This window comes from Triturus cristatus, chromosome 2_2 (assembly GCF_964204655.1).
Source record: "Triturus cristatus chromosome 2_2, aTriCri1.1, whole genome shotgun sequence".
NCBI lineage: Eukaryota > Metazoa > Chordata > Amphibia > Caudata > Salamandridae > Triturus > Triturus cristatus.
In genome coordinates this window covers 493,931,886-493,944,320 of record NC_140582.1, presented here as the reverse complement: position 1 = coordinate 493,944,320, position 12,435 = coordinate 493,931,886, and the positions used below count along the sequence as shown (strand labels likewise).

Below are 12,435 nucleotides of genomic sequence, written 5' to 3'. Positions count from 1 at the left end.
GATACTTTCCTGAGGGGAATAAAGAGAGGGATCAGGTCGTTCGCATGGCGGAGGTGGCTCCTCAGTCACAGAGAATGGCAGCTGAAGGACGGGATACCCCTGAAGGGCAGGTGCCTATTGATACCCACGCCTAGGCTAAGGAAACAAGCATTCATCTGGTGCCATGACTCTCCATGCGCAGGTCATTTGGGCTTTGAAAAAACGGTGGCTAGCATGGGACGGCATTTCTGGTGGCCAACCATGAGAGTGGATGTCAGGAGGTGGGGACAGGAGTGTCCTACGTGTGCTACCATGAAGGCCGACCATGGCCGAACCCAAGGGCTCTTACATCCACTTCCGACCCCGGATAGACCATGGGATAGCATATCACTGGACTTCGTGGTGGGCCTACCGGTAGACCAGGGGATGACGGCAATACTGGTGGTGGTGGATTACTTGACGAAAATGGGGCACTTCATCCCCTGCAAGAGAGTCCCTACGGCCGGGGAATTGGCGTCACTACTTCTAAAGAATGTGGTACGACTGCATGGATTACCTGGGGTGATCGTGTCGGACCGGGGGTCGCAGTTTACGGCGCAATTCTGGAAGACTTGGTGCACTGCGCTGCATGTTAAGACCGCCCTGTCCACCAGCTACCACCCTCAAACGGACGGCCAAACCGAGCGCCTGAACCAAACGCTCAAACAGTATCTGCGATGTTTTGTGGACCAGGGCAGGGAAGAATGGGTCGACTTGCTATGGGTTGCAGAGATAGCCTATAACAACGCCACTCACAGCTCCACACAGTCATCTCCGTTCTATAGCAACTATGGCCAACATCCCAGGTTCTTGCCATTTCTACATCCGTTCAGAGAGGACAAGATTCCCGCCACAGCGGACAGGGTGGCACACATAAAAGACACGTTGATGCGCTCAAGGGCTGTCCTAATAGAGGCCAAGAGAAAATACAAGGCTGCGGCAGACAGGAAGAGAAGGCCCGGGCCACTGTACCGCACTGGAGACTACGTCTGGATATCCACAAGAAACATGAGGTTTCGAAAGAACAGTGTGTTCCATCCCAAGTACATGGGCCCCTATCGAATTGCCAAGTGTATGGGTCCCGTGAACGTGAAGGTGTGCTTGCCCCAGTCATTGCGGATACACCCTGTCTTTCATGTATCATTGCTCAAACCTGCACCCTCCAAGCCGTCTGGGACACCTAGGCCGGTATGCGTGGAGTCGGAGGTGGAGTATGAAGTATCGGGCATACGGGCGTCCAAATGGCGCAGGGGGAAGCTGTGGTACCTGGTTGCGTGGAAAGGCTATGGCCCGGAGGAGCAATCATGGGAACCGGCTGAAGGGGTTCATGCTCCGCGCTTGGTCTCCTTGTTCCATCGGCGTTTTCCTGCCAGCGCTGGACCCGTGGGGAGCCGCTGAGAGGGAGGATGTACTGTCAAGAATTCCTGTCATGCGAGGGGAAGAAAACACGCCCTTATGTAAACAGGAGAGCTGTTACATAACTCAAGGCAAACACGCCCTTATGTAAACAGGAGAGCTGTTACATAACTCAAGGAAAACACGCCCTTATGTAAACAGGAGAGCTGTTACATAACTCAAGGAAAACACGCCCTTATGTAAACAGGAGAGCTGTTACATAACTCAAGGAAAACACGCCCTATAAAGGGAGGAACCGGGAGGTACAACGCTGTCGGATATTGTGTTTACACCGACGTACCTGCTTCGTGAAGAGCAGTGTTCCGGAGTGGTGCTCCAGTAAGGCAAGAACGGAGGTAGGTCGAGTCGTTACTCCCTGGGCCGTGTCTTGCCCCATCGTCACCTGTGAAGGACCCGGAAGCTCTACCGGTCAACCATTGAGCTTCGCTTTTTGACTCGGCTGAGTCAAAGCGCAGTGGCGCTTTTGCTGGTTGGAGTCGTAACTCCCAGCCCGACCAGAGATACAGGGACTGCCAGCTGTAACGCACACCAGGAGGTGTTTGCCGCGTTACAGACTCGGAAGTCCACAGGATCGATCGAGCGGCTGCTCTCGGTTCAGTCTTCTTGCTTTTGATTGGGGTATCGGTGACGCATCACCAGGAGGTGACTCCGCGTCCCGGTGCAGTCTGAGGAAGAGGTTGAGCGGCAGCTCCCTTCAGGTAGAGACCCCGGCTGGGTGTTTCCCTGACTCCTCGATTCTCCCCAACACTCTTCGTGCCCCTCACAGCCTACCGATTGGCATTGTCGGCCATTTCATTTCTGCCCTCTGTTGGCATACGCCGGGATCGGCGTATATGCAGAGGACGGTTAGGACCATCCGTGCGGTGGGCTGGTAACGTACTTAGCCTGGAGGATTCCAGTGACTATAACTTTTGTTTATTCTTTGTATTCTTTTTGCCTTCATTAAAATAACTAACCCTTCACAAGTGGCTGCGTCCTCATTATCGTGTCTGTTAAACGATCCTGAGACGTTCAGGGCGTTACACCTCTGCAGTGACAGAGGAGCGTCACCCCACTGGCTCAGAGCCAGCAGCTGAAAAATAAAACAATATTTTATGACTGTTATATTTTTTACTTGTTAGCTGAGCCAGCGTGTGTAGGGAGGAGCGGGGCTGGGCCATGGAAGGGAGGAGTGGAGTGCATTTCTAAGTGTGCCTGTCTGTTTAGTCGGCAGGGTTGGGTCGGCCAAACAGACATGCGCAGTTAGGTTTCTCCTACCCAGCAGTATTGCACAGCCAGGTTGGAGAAACAGCACAGACTCCCTGTGCCTGAGCAGAGCGGCAAACCAGCCCACTCAGGCTAATCCCCGCCTTGCTCTACTAGGATGAGAGCAGCGCGGGGATTGCACAGGGAGTCTATGATGCTGCCCCAGTGTCTGCTAGGACCATGAAGAAGAGGAACACCGAGACACGAGGCAGCTGGCAGCTTCAGGTAAGTCTTTTTTTTAGATTATTAACCCTCCCGCCACCCGAGCTCCCTCCACCCGCACCACAACTTCATTGTATCAGCTGCCATTGCTGGGTTGAAAGGTTTAAAATGCGCATGTCTGGCTGCCCGTCACAAGACGACGAGCCAGACATGCACATTTTAAACTGACGCAACCAGCCCACCAGTTCTCCCTGCTGCTGCCACTCAGCAGCAGCCCACCTCGTCCTGACGCTCAGCTTGAGATGCTAGTTTTTGAAAAATAAAATGGTAAAAATCAAATATATTATCATTTTATTTTTTATTCTGGGGCATTTTAACCAGTGGGGAGATGCTCCTCCGCTTAAATGTAGGAGTTGCCCTTGCTGAAACATAACTATGGCTGTGTTTCACAGTTCAAACAGCTCATTTTCTTCTTTACACTTGGGCCAAAGACACACTGGCCTACGCCACTGTTGGTTTTCTCGTGATGCAACAACAGTTTTCCTTTTATTGGAGGGTACATGGATGCGCACTTGTTCATTCCCACCATTCACTGATTCATGTGTATTTTTTAACAGGACAAGGCTCAACCTGAGACGCAAGCCAGAGTGTTTGGTGATGTCGCCTTTGAGGCTCAGCTCGCCATCGACAGCCCCGATGCCCTGCCGCTTGCCAGCCAACCTGGATCCGATGGGTTCAGCCTGGCATCCGATCCGCTCTTCCAGGTAAACGAAGTGCATGCACCAGTTGCACCAGTACAGGGCTGCTTCCTGCTCATTTTGTTCCAGCAATGGACATCGGGGACTTCAGTGGATGGGTCTCCTGCTAAGGGCAGGAAGCACCAGCGAGGCCAAAATTAAAATCAGGGCTCAGTGCACTAATCTAGGAATTATGCTCCCAATTGTACAGCTTTCTAAATAATGAACATTAAAGATGGTCATAACACACAATCTGAAAAAAAAAAATTCAAACTGTTTCAGACTTTAGTGCAACTTTTATATAGAGTTTACTTGACTTTGCAAACGATTGGGTCTAATTTAAAATGTTGCTCATTTTTCATATTTCCATTTGAACTATTTAAAGGGTTCTCCCCACAGGCTGCAACTAATTTCCATCGTAGCATGGAGCGATGGAGTATTTTTTTTTGTGGTCAAGGCGGGCTTCATTTGAACCATGCCACAAATTCAGGAAAAAAAGTGATAACATTTTCCAATTCGTTTTGTTAAATATTTGGCGTATCCTTGGTATGCAAACAATCTCTCAAAGTGTTATTATTGCAGAAAAGGTGGTGACATAATGAATGTGAAAACATTCAGTAGCCACCTTTGTAAAGTTTCTGCAATTTATTGGAGATTACTGCACCCTGAGACTTATGATACTATGCCGCTTGCATGGATCACTGTGTTTCTGCCATTGTGCATGTGCACAAGTTACCGAGTACTTTATCACCAGTTCAAATTCTTATCGGCTGCACATGTGAGTTGAGAGTTAGAGCAACTCAACAAAAACTCTGATCAGCCCTTATGCATAACTTTGTACCCCTGTGGACCACCTGGAGCTCTGCTGATTTTATAAAAGAAAGCTTAGCACACTGATCTAAACATGTATGTACTCCAATGTGGTGTGTCCAGCAACTGAAACAATGTAGGTGTGGGACTCCTGCTTGGTTCACCGTGAGGAGTGTATTTAGGACCTCCCTTCCAAATTATGATTCGTAATGCAATTAATCAGTGGTTCGCAACCGCAATTTAGATTGTTGACCTTTGAAAAGTTACCAATTCCCTAATGTTGGAAAAAGTTTGTTTAGAAATAAACAGTGGTCCATAGGACCAGTGACAATTCTTAAAGAAACTTAAAAAACTTTAAAAAAACTCCTTTTATGAAAACGGGCTCGATTAAAAAGAAAGAAAAGGTTTACTTTATTTAGCACAGGCATAGGGGTCTGCTTGTCCCAGCAGGCCACCATATCTGTGAAGGCCTCCAGACGGAGTGAGTCACGATTTGTGGACTACCTCATGCATAATAATGAGGTAGATCAAATTGTGTCCCAGTCTGAAGTCTGCCTGGTTTTGCCAAGTGATACCAAAGGGGATGATGGACGGAGTGTTTGAGCAAATCAAACACTCACCCCCAGTCAACTGATCTGGGTTTAATCCATCATCATTCTTTAGCTCACTCCACCACCCCAGTTCGGACATGGCCATATGCAAATCAATCTGAACCTGTGCCTCATGGGAACAGTCCAGCCTGAACTGCCAACAGGCCCATAGGAATGAATGGGAAATTGCAAGCGCAATTTGCGAGTACCAATAGGTACTCGCAAATTGCGCATGCAATTTCAAGGGTGCAAGGGGGTCAAAAGGACACCCTGTTGCACCCCTGAAATTGATCCGTGCACATATGTTGCGCAGACACATGTCCCAAGGACATGTGTGTGTGTGTAACCTACAACTTTGAAAAATGCACTTTAGTGCATTTTTCAAAGTTTTCGCTATTTACCATGTGGTATGATTTCCACGATAAATAGTGGGCCCAAATAGCGAAATCGCTATTTTTAAAGGCATCTTGCATTGCATTTAAGGAATCGCAATTTGCGATCCCTTAAATGCAATCGCAATTTAAGAAATCGCAAAAATTTGCGATTTCTTACATTGCGAGTGGCAAGTTGTTTCATCGAAAATGGCCGATTTTTGCGAATCGCACCGTTTGCGATCGCAAAAAGCTTTGATGCATGTGCCTGTAGGATTTTTCTGAAAACGACTGTTTGTAAATGGTGGATTTGTGACACGGTGGTGTTGACGTGGTGATGAAACACTGGGGACATAAATATGTTGATTAGGCATACAGAAGTTGCTACTGGGATTTTTTTTTAAACTCTGTTTCATGCAAGGCAAACGACTTTTTAAAATGTTAAGCTGCTTTGATCATGTATACTTGATAAAAATGACCAAAAAGTGTCAAGACATTGATGTCGAAAACTATGCGCTTCTTTCAATATTTTTATCTCTAAAATCTATTGCATTGTAAACAAGTTTATTCAGTTTTGTTAGGTTTTATACAAGGATTTTGGTACAGTAAACTTTTAATTCGTCTTGCAGAAAGGCAGCGAATGGGGTGATTAGACTGTCCATACCATGTAGGGACAATGCTGGCTTAGCTCCTAGCCCTTAGTCTCTATGCTGTAGGGATAGTGTTACTTACCTCTTGAGTCTATGCTGTTCCCCTCATTTTGCTGTTTGTGAGGGAAGAGAATGATTAAGTTTGAATTATTGAAAAATGGATGTTTAATGGGGTATTCTGCACTACGATTTCAATGTAAATATGTGCAAATGTTTGAAGTTATTTTTTGTACACATATTTAGAAGTTTCCTTTCTTTTCTTAGGTGGCTGGGGGCAGAGAATGGTATATCCATACCATTTATACAGTCCGCTCAAGGGAGAACGCCAATAGAGGCATTGGAAAACGAAGCCTGGAGTATCACCATGCAGTGTCCAGCTCTGGCAGCAGCCCCAATTCCTTGGCTCTGAGGCGGAGCCGCAGAGACAGCCTGGAAGCCCCACCTCTCGCACAGGATATTGGATCCGAAAAAAGCAGGGGCACCAACATTCAGCACATAGCATTGGACCGCACCAACAAAATCAGTGTAGGGCAGAAGGAGCTGTTGCCGGTGGGCGGAAAGTACCAGCGCCCTGTACTAGAGGCCATTGGCAGAGACTCTGAGAACAACATGATACCAGTGATAGGCGGGGCCGCAGCCTTGCTGCTTCTCATCTGCACTGTGGTCATTGTTGTGGTACTTCTGAAACGTAGAGGACGGTCATCTGAGGGGAAGAAGTCCTCAGGCAACAGCCACTGCAGCAGTAGTGAGACTATGACAACCAGGCACAGCGGCAGTGACAGCTCAGAAGTCTAGACGCTCGACGTGTCAGTTATTTCATTCTTCGTTTTGTACCTACTGCAACAAATCTTGATAAAATTTGGAACCTAGGTGCTTGGTCGATTTGCAAAGGGGTCCCAAAACGAGAGATGTTGGTGCTGCCTCCTTGGCTATCTCTTTCCTCTACTGTCCCCCTTTTGCCTCAGATCGCCCTGTGCCGAGAGATGCCTTATTCAGTGAACCAAGACTGATGCTCTGTTCAGCCACTGAATGACTTTGTGCTGATAAGGGTTTGGCGGCCTCTTCATCAACATCATAGGTCATCATGTATTTGTTTTTGATTTTGGAAAAAGGGTGTGTCCAATAAGTTGTGAGTATTCAATTAAAATGAGAATGATGTATTTATATAACTCATTGTGCAAGACCTGCGCGCTGGCAAGGCAGTAGGTAGATCATACAGTAAGATATTTTATATTCCATGTCATGCCCAAGTGTGAAACTTTCTAGAATATGTGCTTCACACACTCAATACCGGTGGCTCTTCTGTAGGGTCGCCCAGTTGCTTTTAGGTATTATGGGAAAGACAGGTCCGTCCGTTGTTATTTGTACAGATTAGTACTTTGTTTGATCTTTTTATATTATGGCATGGGCCTGGGTAGACGGGATCGTAGATGATATTGACAATGACAATCCTGCAAATCATAGGAGGAATTGTTACTTCAATCAGAAGACACAAATTCATAACCAACAGGTATTATAACAGAATATTGCCTGGTGACACTTGAAAAGCAGTGCCTGCTTGGTATTAGTTGGAATAATCATTCAAGTACTGTTTGTGAATGTGAGTTTTCATGTGTGCAAGACTCTGGATTACATATATCCGTTCTGTTTGGGACTGTATCATACACGTATCTGATGTTCCTTTGAGAGTGGCATCATTCTGCTCTTCTCTAATGTCTATTATCATAATCACTAATTTATTTTGAACGTGATACGATGCAGTGATCTCTATTTTTTAAGCCTTTCCTGTTTTCCTACTGTTACGACTAGCCTCACTTCTCATGCACCTTTTATGCTGCAAAATCAACTTTGTGTTGTTTATTTCATGTCTGACCCTTCTGTACTGAACACTTTATTCTTGCATCATCTCTTACTTGGAGTTGGTCCCTGTGCCTCGAAGCAGATTATATAATATGTAGTAGCTACCGGATATATGTTCTGCTATAAATGACTGGAGTTTCTGAACAGTGAAAAGTTCCAAAACGTAACCAGATTAGGAACACTCAAGATCAGAGATTCTCTTGATGATCTTCATCCAAAACTATTTAGGAAAAAAATGTAATTTGAAGTATTCTTAAACAATACAATTTTATACAAAAAGGATAGCCCACTGAGAGCAACAGCGTGCTAACATAGATGTCAACTGTACAATTACCAATAATGTAACTGAAATTGTAACATTGCCTTTTGTTGTGAGAATTCCTGCTAAAATATTTTGAGGGATTAAAAATTCACTATTCTACTTTTTCTGCTGGAGAACAGTCCTACCATAACGTTTTTGCTAAACGTACCTTGTACAGAATCTTTTTCTGCTTGATGTTTCAGACAGTTAAAGTTTTGCAAAGGCGACATATTCCATAAATTCATGAAGTAGCGACGTGTGTCACCTTCACAAATTGTCGAATTATAATAATTTTAGACACTCCTAGATATAACATGTTCCATTCATGCCATGGGGTGCAGTCTTACTAATGTATCCATTAATTTTAAGATAGAGTCTGCACTAATCTCTACAAGTACCAGACAACTCTTGTATGATTAGCAATGCACCTCATCTAAACAGTGGAACAAAGCGTTTTCATTTTGAAAAGTATTTTCCTTTTCTCAGAATTTATTTTCATGTTTAGGAACTGCTCTTATTTTGCTAACCCACCATTCAGCATGTACAGTGGAGTGTTGGATGTGTTATGAGGATGGATGTAGAACTGTATTTGGCTTCAGTGGCTGCAAGCTCAAAGGACAAGCTCACTCCTGGCATGTATTCAGTGATGTTTTCCTGAAAAAGAGGCTGTCGAACCAGAAGAATCAAGGGTTCAAGTATTAATAGAATCTCAGAAAAAGCACTTCTAGTGCATGAATCTCAATGCACGCTGGTGAGACCTCGGATTGACAGTGAACATTTGACTAGAAGCACAGGAAAGTAACACCTAGTTATTTGTGTAGCACAGCTGAATTGCCAAAAGTGCCAAGCAGTGTATTTTACTAAATCAGATTTGTGAACATATGAAATGTGCACATGCCAATCCAAGTGAATGGAATCAGGACGACTCTGGAACGTTCTCTGAAAGATACTATGCGTCCTGAATGTGCTCAACAACAGATAGTTATGAAATCTGGAATACAATCTTATTGCCACTGTCCCGCCATTCTGTTGACTATATTTTCTGTACTTTTGTACATTGTGCATTCTCAAAATAATTTCCAAGACAATTGCAATATAGTTGATTTTGTAACAAAAATGTCTGGTGAATTTCTTATCTTGCACCATACATCATTTATTTGTTATGGTTGTATTTTTATAAACTGAAACCACTGAATGTTTTACCCTGTTTAGAGATTATTTCTTTTCACAAGTTCTCAAAGCTGGAACGATTTCCATAAATACCCTTATTATGGTTCAGTGTTTTTTGTGAGTGTGAAATGGTATCTGCTGGTTTCTGGGGAAACACTGTTGGGGCTAAAAGAGTTTGATCAACAAGCAACAAATATTAATCACCTAGGTTTAACCTTTCTGTATGCTATTATTTAATTCAAACCACAATACACACTGACAATGGAGGTTTAGGTTAATCTCATCCAAGAAATTATTTTTGAATTCACTTCAATACTGGTTCATACATTGAAGAGAAAAATGCATCTGTCTAAGGATCCTCTTATTGAAAATCTTGTATTCCTGATTGGGGATGACCTGACCTGGCAGTTTTCATGAGCAGCCCTGGTGATCCACCTATAGCTGTTTAGTCATTAGGCTAGGGTTTGTGGAACAAATCTTAGTGCGTAAAGGAAGTACTCGAAGTACTCTTTGTTGATGTTTTGCCTTTGAGGAGCGGGTCAAGAAGTTTTAGAGACGTTGCCTGATCTGGAAGAGAAGATGAATCTCAATGAGTATGAATCTTTTTACTTCAACCTGGTCAACATTATCTTCCCCGTGTGATTACCATCTTGGAGAGATACCATTTTGGCCTGAGAGAACTAGGAAAAGGGGAATCAGTTGAGGATTATTTGACATGTTTCCGAAAGTTGCCTGCTACTTGTAAATTTGGAGCTGCACCTGACAAAAGGATTCTGGATCAATCTGTACTCAATTTCAAGGGTAAGAAGATGAGAGAGGAGTTGTGGCTTAAAGATGAGCCACCTTCGGAAGAGGTGTTGGTAATAGCAAAAAGAGTTGAGCATATGCTGAAATGTGTGAGTAAAGTAATGATAACAACAAACTTCAATCTCAACCTGAAAAGGTGGAAGAGGGGGTTTGTGATGTCAAACGCAAGGAAGAGAGTAAAGATTTGTTAATTAAATTCCCTGGAGAATGTTTTAGGTGTGGTATGAGTTGACACAGAGCTAATGAAAGAGAGTGTCCTGCACATAATGCATATTGTAGTGGTTGTAGGAAGAATGATCATTTTGTAATGTGGTACAGGAACAAAGGAAGAAGAGAAAGGAAAAAAGAAGTGAAAGAGGTGTCGCAGGAGATCATATTTCGAATCAAAGGTCAATGTGATGATCATCCGAGTGATGTGGTGAAAGTGGATGGTGTTGTGATCCTAATGAGATTGGACTCATGTTCTTATTTGACTATAATCTCCAACGGAACATTTGTTCTTATGTTTCATGACAAGGTCAAGTTGAGAAGCGTGGATGTGCAACCTGGGGAGTTATGTTGGTGAACCTATTAAGATGTTCATTCTTTCAATGCATGTATAGAATTAGGCAGCAAGTACATTGTTGGTAATGTGTATATATACAAGAAAGGGGATGACTTGATAGGTTGGCCAAATCAGAAATTATTGGGAGTCTTCTTAAATTTTAATGTTAACCCCAGGTCCAGGTACAAGAGGTGGTTCCACATATAGCAGATGTTGTCAATAAATCTGAACTGTTATTTGTTGATGAGTTGGTATGCCTGAAGGTTACAAACATCACATTCGGCTTAAAAAAGGAGCTATTCTGTGACAGCAAACGCCAGGCGTATTCCAATCAGAGTTCAAAGCAGTGTTGACTTAGAATTACTCAAGTTAATGAACCTTGATGTGATTGAACCTATTAAGGCCACTGAATGGCTAGCCCCCATAGTGGTTGCCAGGGAGCCCAGGGGGATATCTGCTTACGTGTAGACCTAAGAGCACTCAATAGGAAAGTCCTAGTGGAATGATTTCACTTACCCAACATAGATGAGATCATATCGACATTAGCAAATTCAAAGTATTTTTCCATTCTAGACTTGACTGCAGCCTGCCATCTGGTGGAGCTGGACTTTGGCTTGCAGGAACTTACAGCATTCTTAACACCTATAGTAGCTTATACATTTAAGAGAATGCCCTTTGGGCTTATTTTTGCTACTTCAGTATTCAAATGGGTGATGTTAAGGTGATGAAAGGAGTAAGCAGAGTGCATGTTATCAGGACAATGTGTTAATTTATGGAAGTACTATGAAAGAACATGCTGATCCTGTACATAAGGTGTTGAGGAGGCTCTTGGAGGCAGATTTGACACTTAGGAGGGATAGATGCAAGTTTGGTATGTGCAAGATAAATTACTCTGGGCATAATGTTTCAGGGAAGGGTGTTGCATCGAAAAAAGCTCTGCAACTTGAGTTGAGGAATGCACCAAGTTTATAAGCCTTCGTTCCTGGTAAGGAGACCATGATTGTCATGAATGCTAGTTCTAAAAGACTGGGAGTGGTTCTACTGCAAAAAAGAGATGGGGTAGACTTTTGTTTTGAAGTGGAGTATATTCCTGGAGCCAAGAATGTGTTTCTTAATTATTATGAATTATTGATGATACAGACTTGGAGGAGGTTCAGAATGAATTTGTAGAAGAGGAAGTGAATGTGTTTGAGGCCCCATTGGGGATTATTACTGAGGAGGAGTCGAAGGAAGAAATGGTGAATGATTTGTGATTAATGGATGTTTAAAAACCTTGCCAAGGGGATACATTTAGTACGTTAGATAAACCATGTATTATGATTAATGATGAATTGTCTGTTGACAGAGGCAGATTTTTAAGGGACACTCGTTTGGTTCACACTCTAAGTTTGAGAAGTAGGCTTATAGCACAGGCTCACTTTGGTCCTCTAAGTATTGTTGAGAACAAGAAGAGATTACATGCAGATGTTTAGCAGGCAGGTATGGATATGCAGGTGGAAAGGGCTGTATGTGAATGTAACAATATATAGATAAGATTTTAACCTTTAGACAGGTACCCAAGCAACTTCCTGATCATCCATGGGAAGAAGTTGTGATTAACATAGTTTGACCACTTAGAGGTGAACACTATATACCCTATTTAGTAGTTTTGTTGGATCTTTATTCTAGGTGGGTGGACGTTGTTTGTGTACAAGATATTACCTCCTCATGGATAATGAAATTTCTGGAAGACGTATTTTGGAGAGAGTTTCTCG

The 12,435-nt window shown here is 43.6% G+C and overlaps 1 protein-coding gene across 1 annotated transcript in view; it reads left to right on the top strand.

The window, feature by feature from the left end:
• Positions 1-9,362, top strand: part of LOC146862410 (FRAS1-related extracellular matrix protein 2-like) — a 229,771-nt gene extending 220,409 nt beyond the window's left edge. The window contains exons 23-24 of the mRNA XM_085641607.1: positions 3,459-3,605; positions 6,264-9,362. Of these exons, the coding sequence (XP_085497733.1) occupies positions 3,459-3,605; positions 6,264-6,794 (678 nt within the window). The 3' untranslated portion in view covers positions 6,795-9,362. The remainder of the gene's footprint in view (positions 1-3,458; positions 3,606-6,263) is intronic.
• The last annotated feature ends 3,073 nt before the right edge of the window (positions 9,363-12,435 follow it).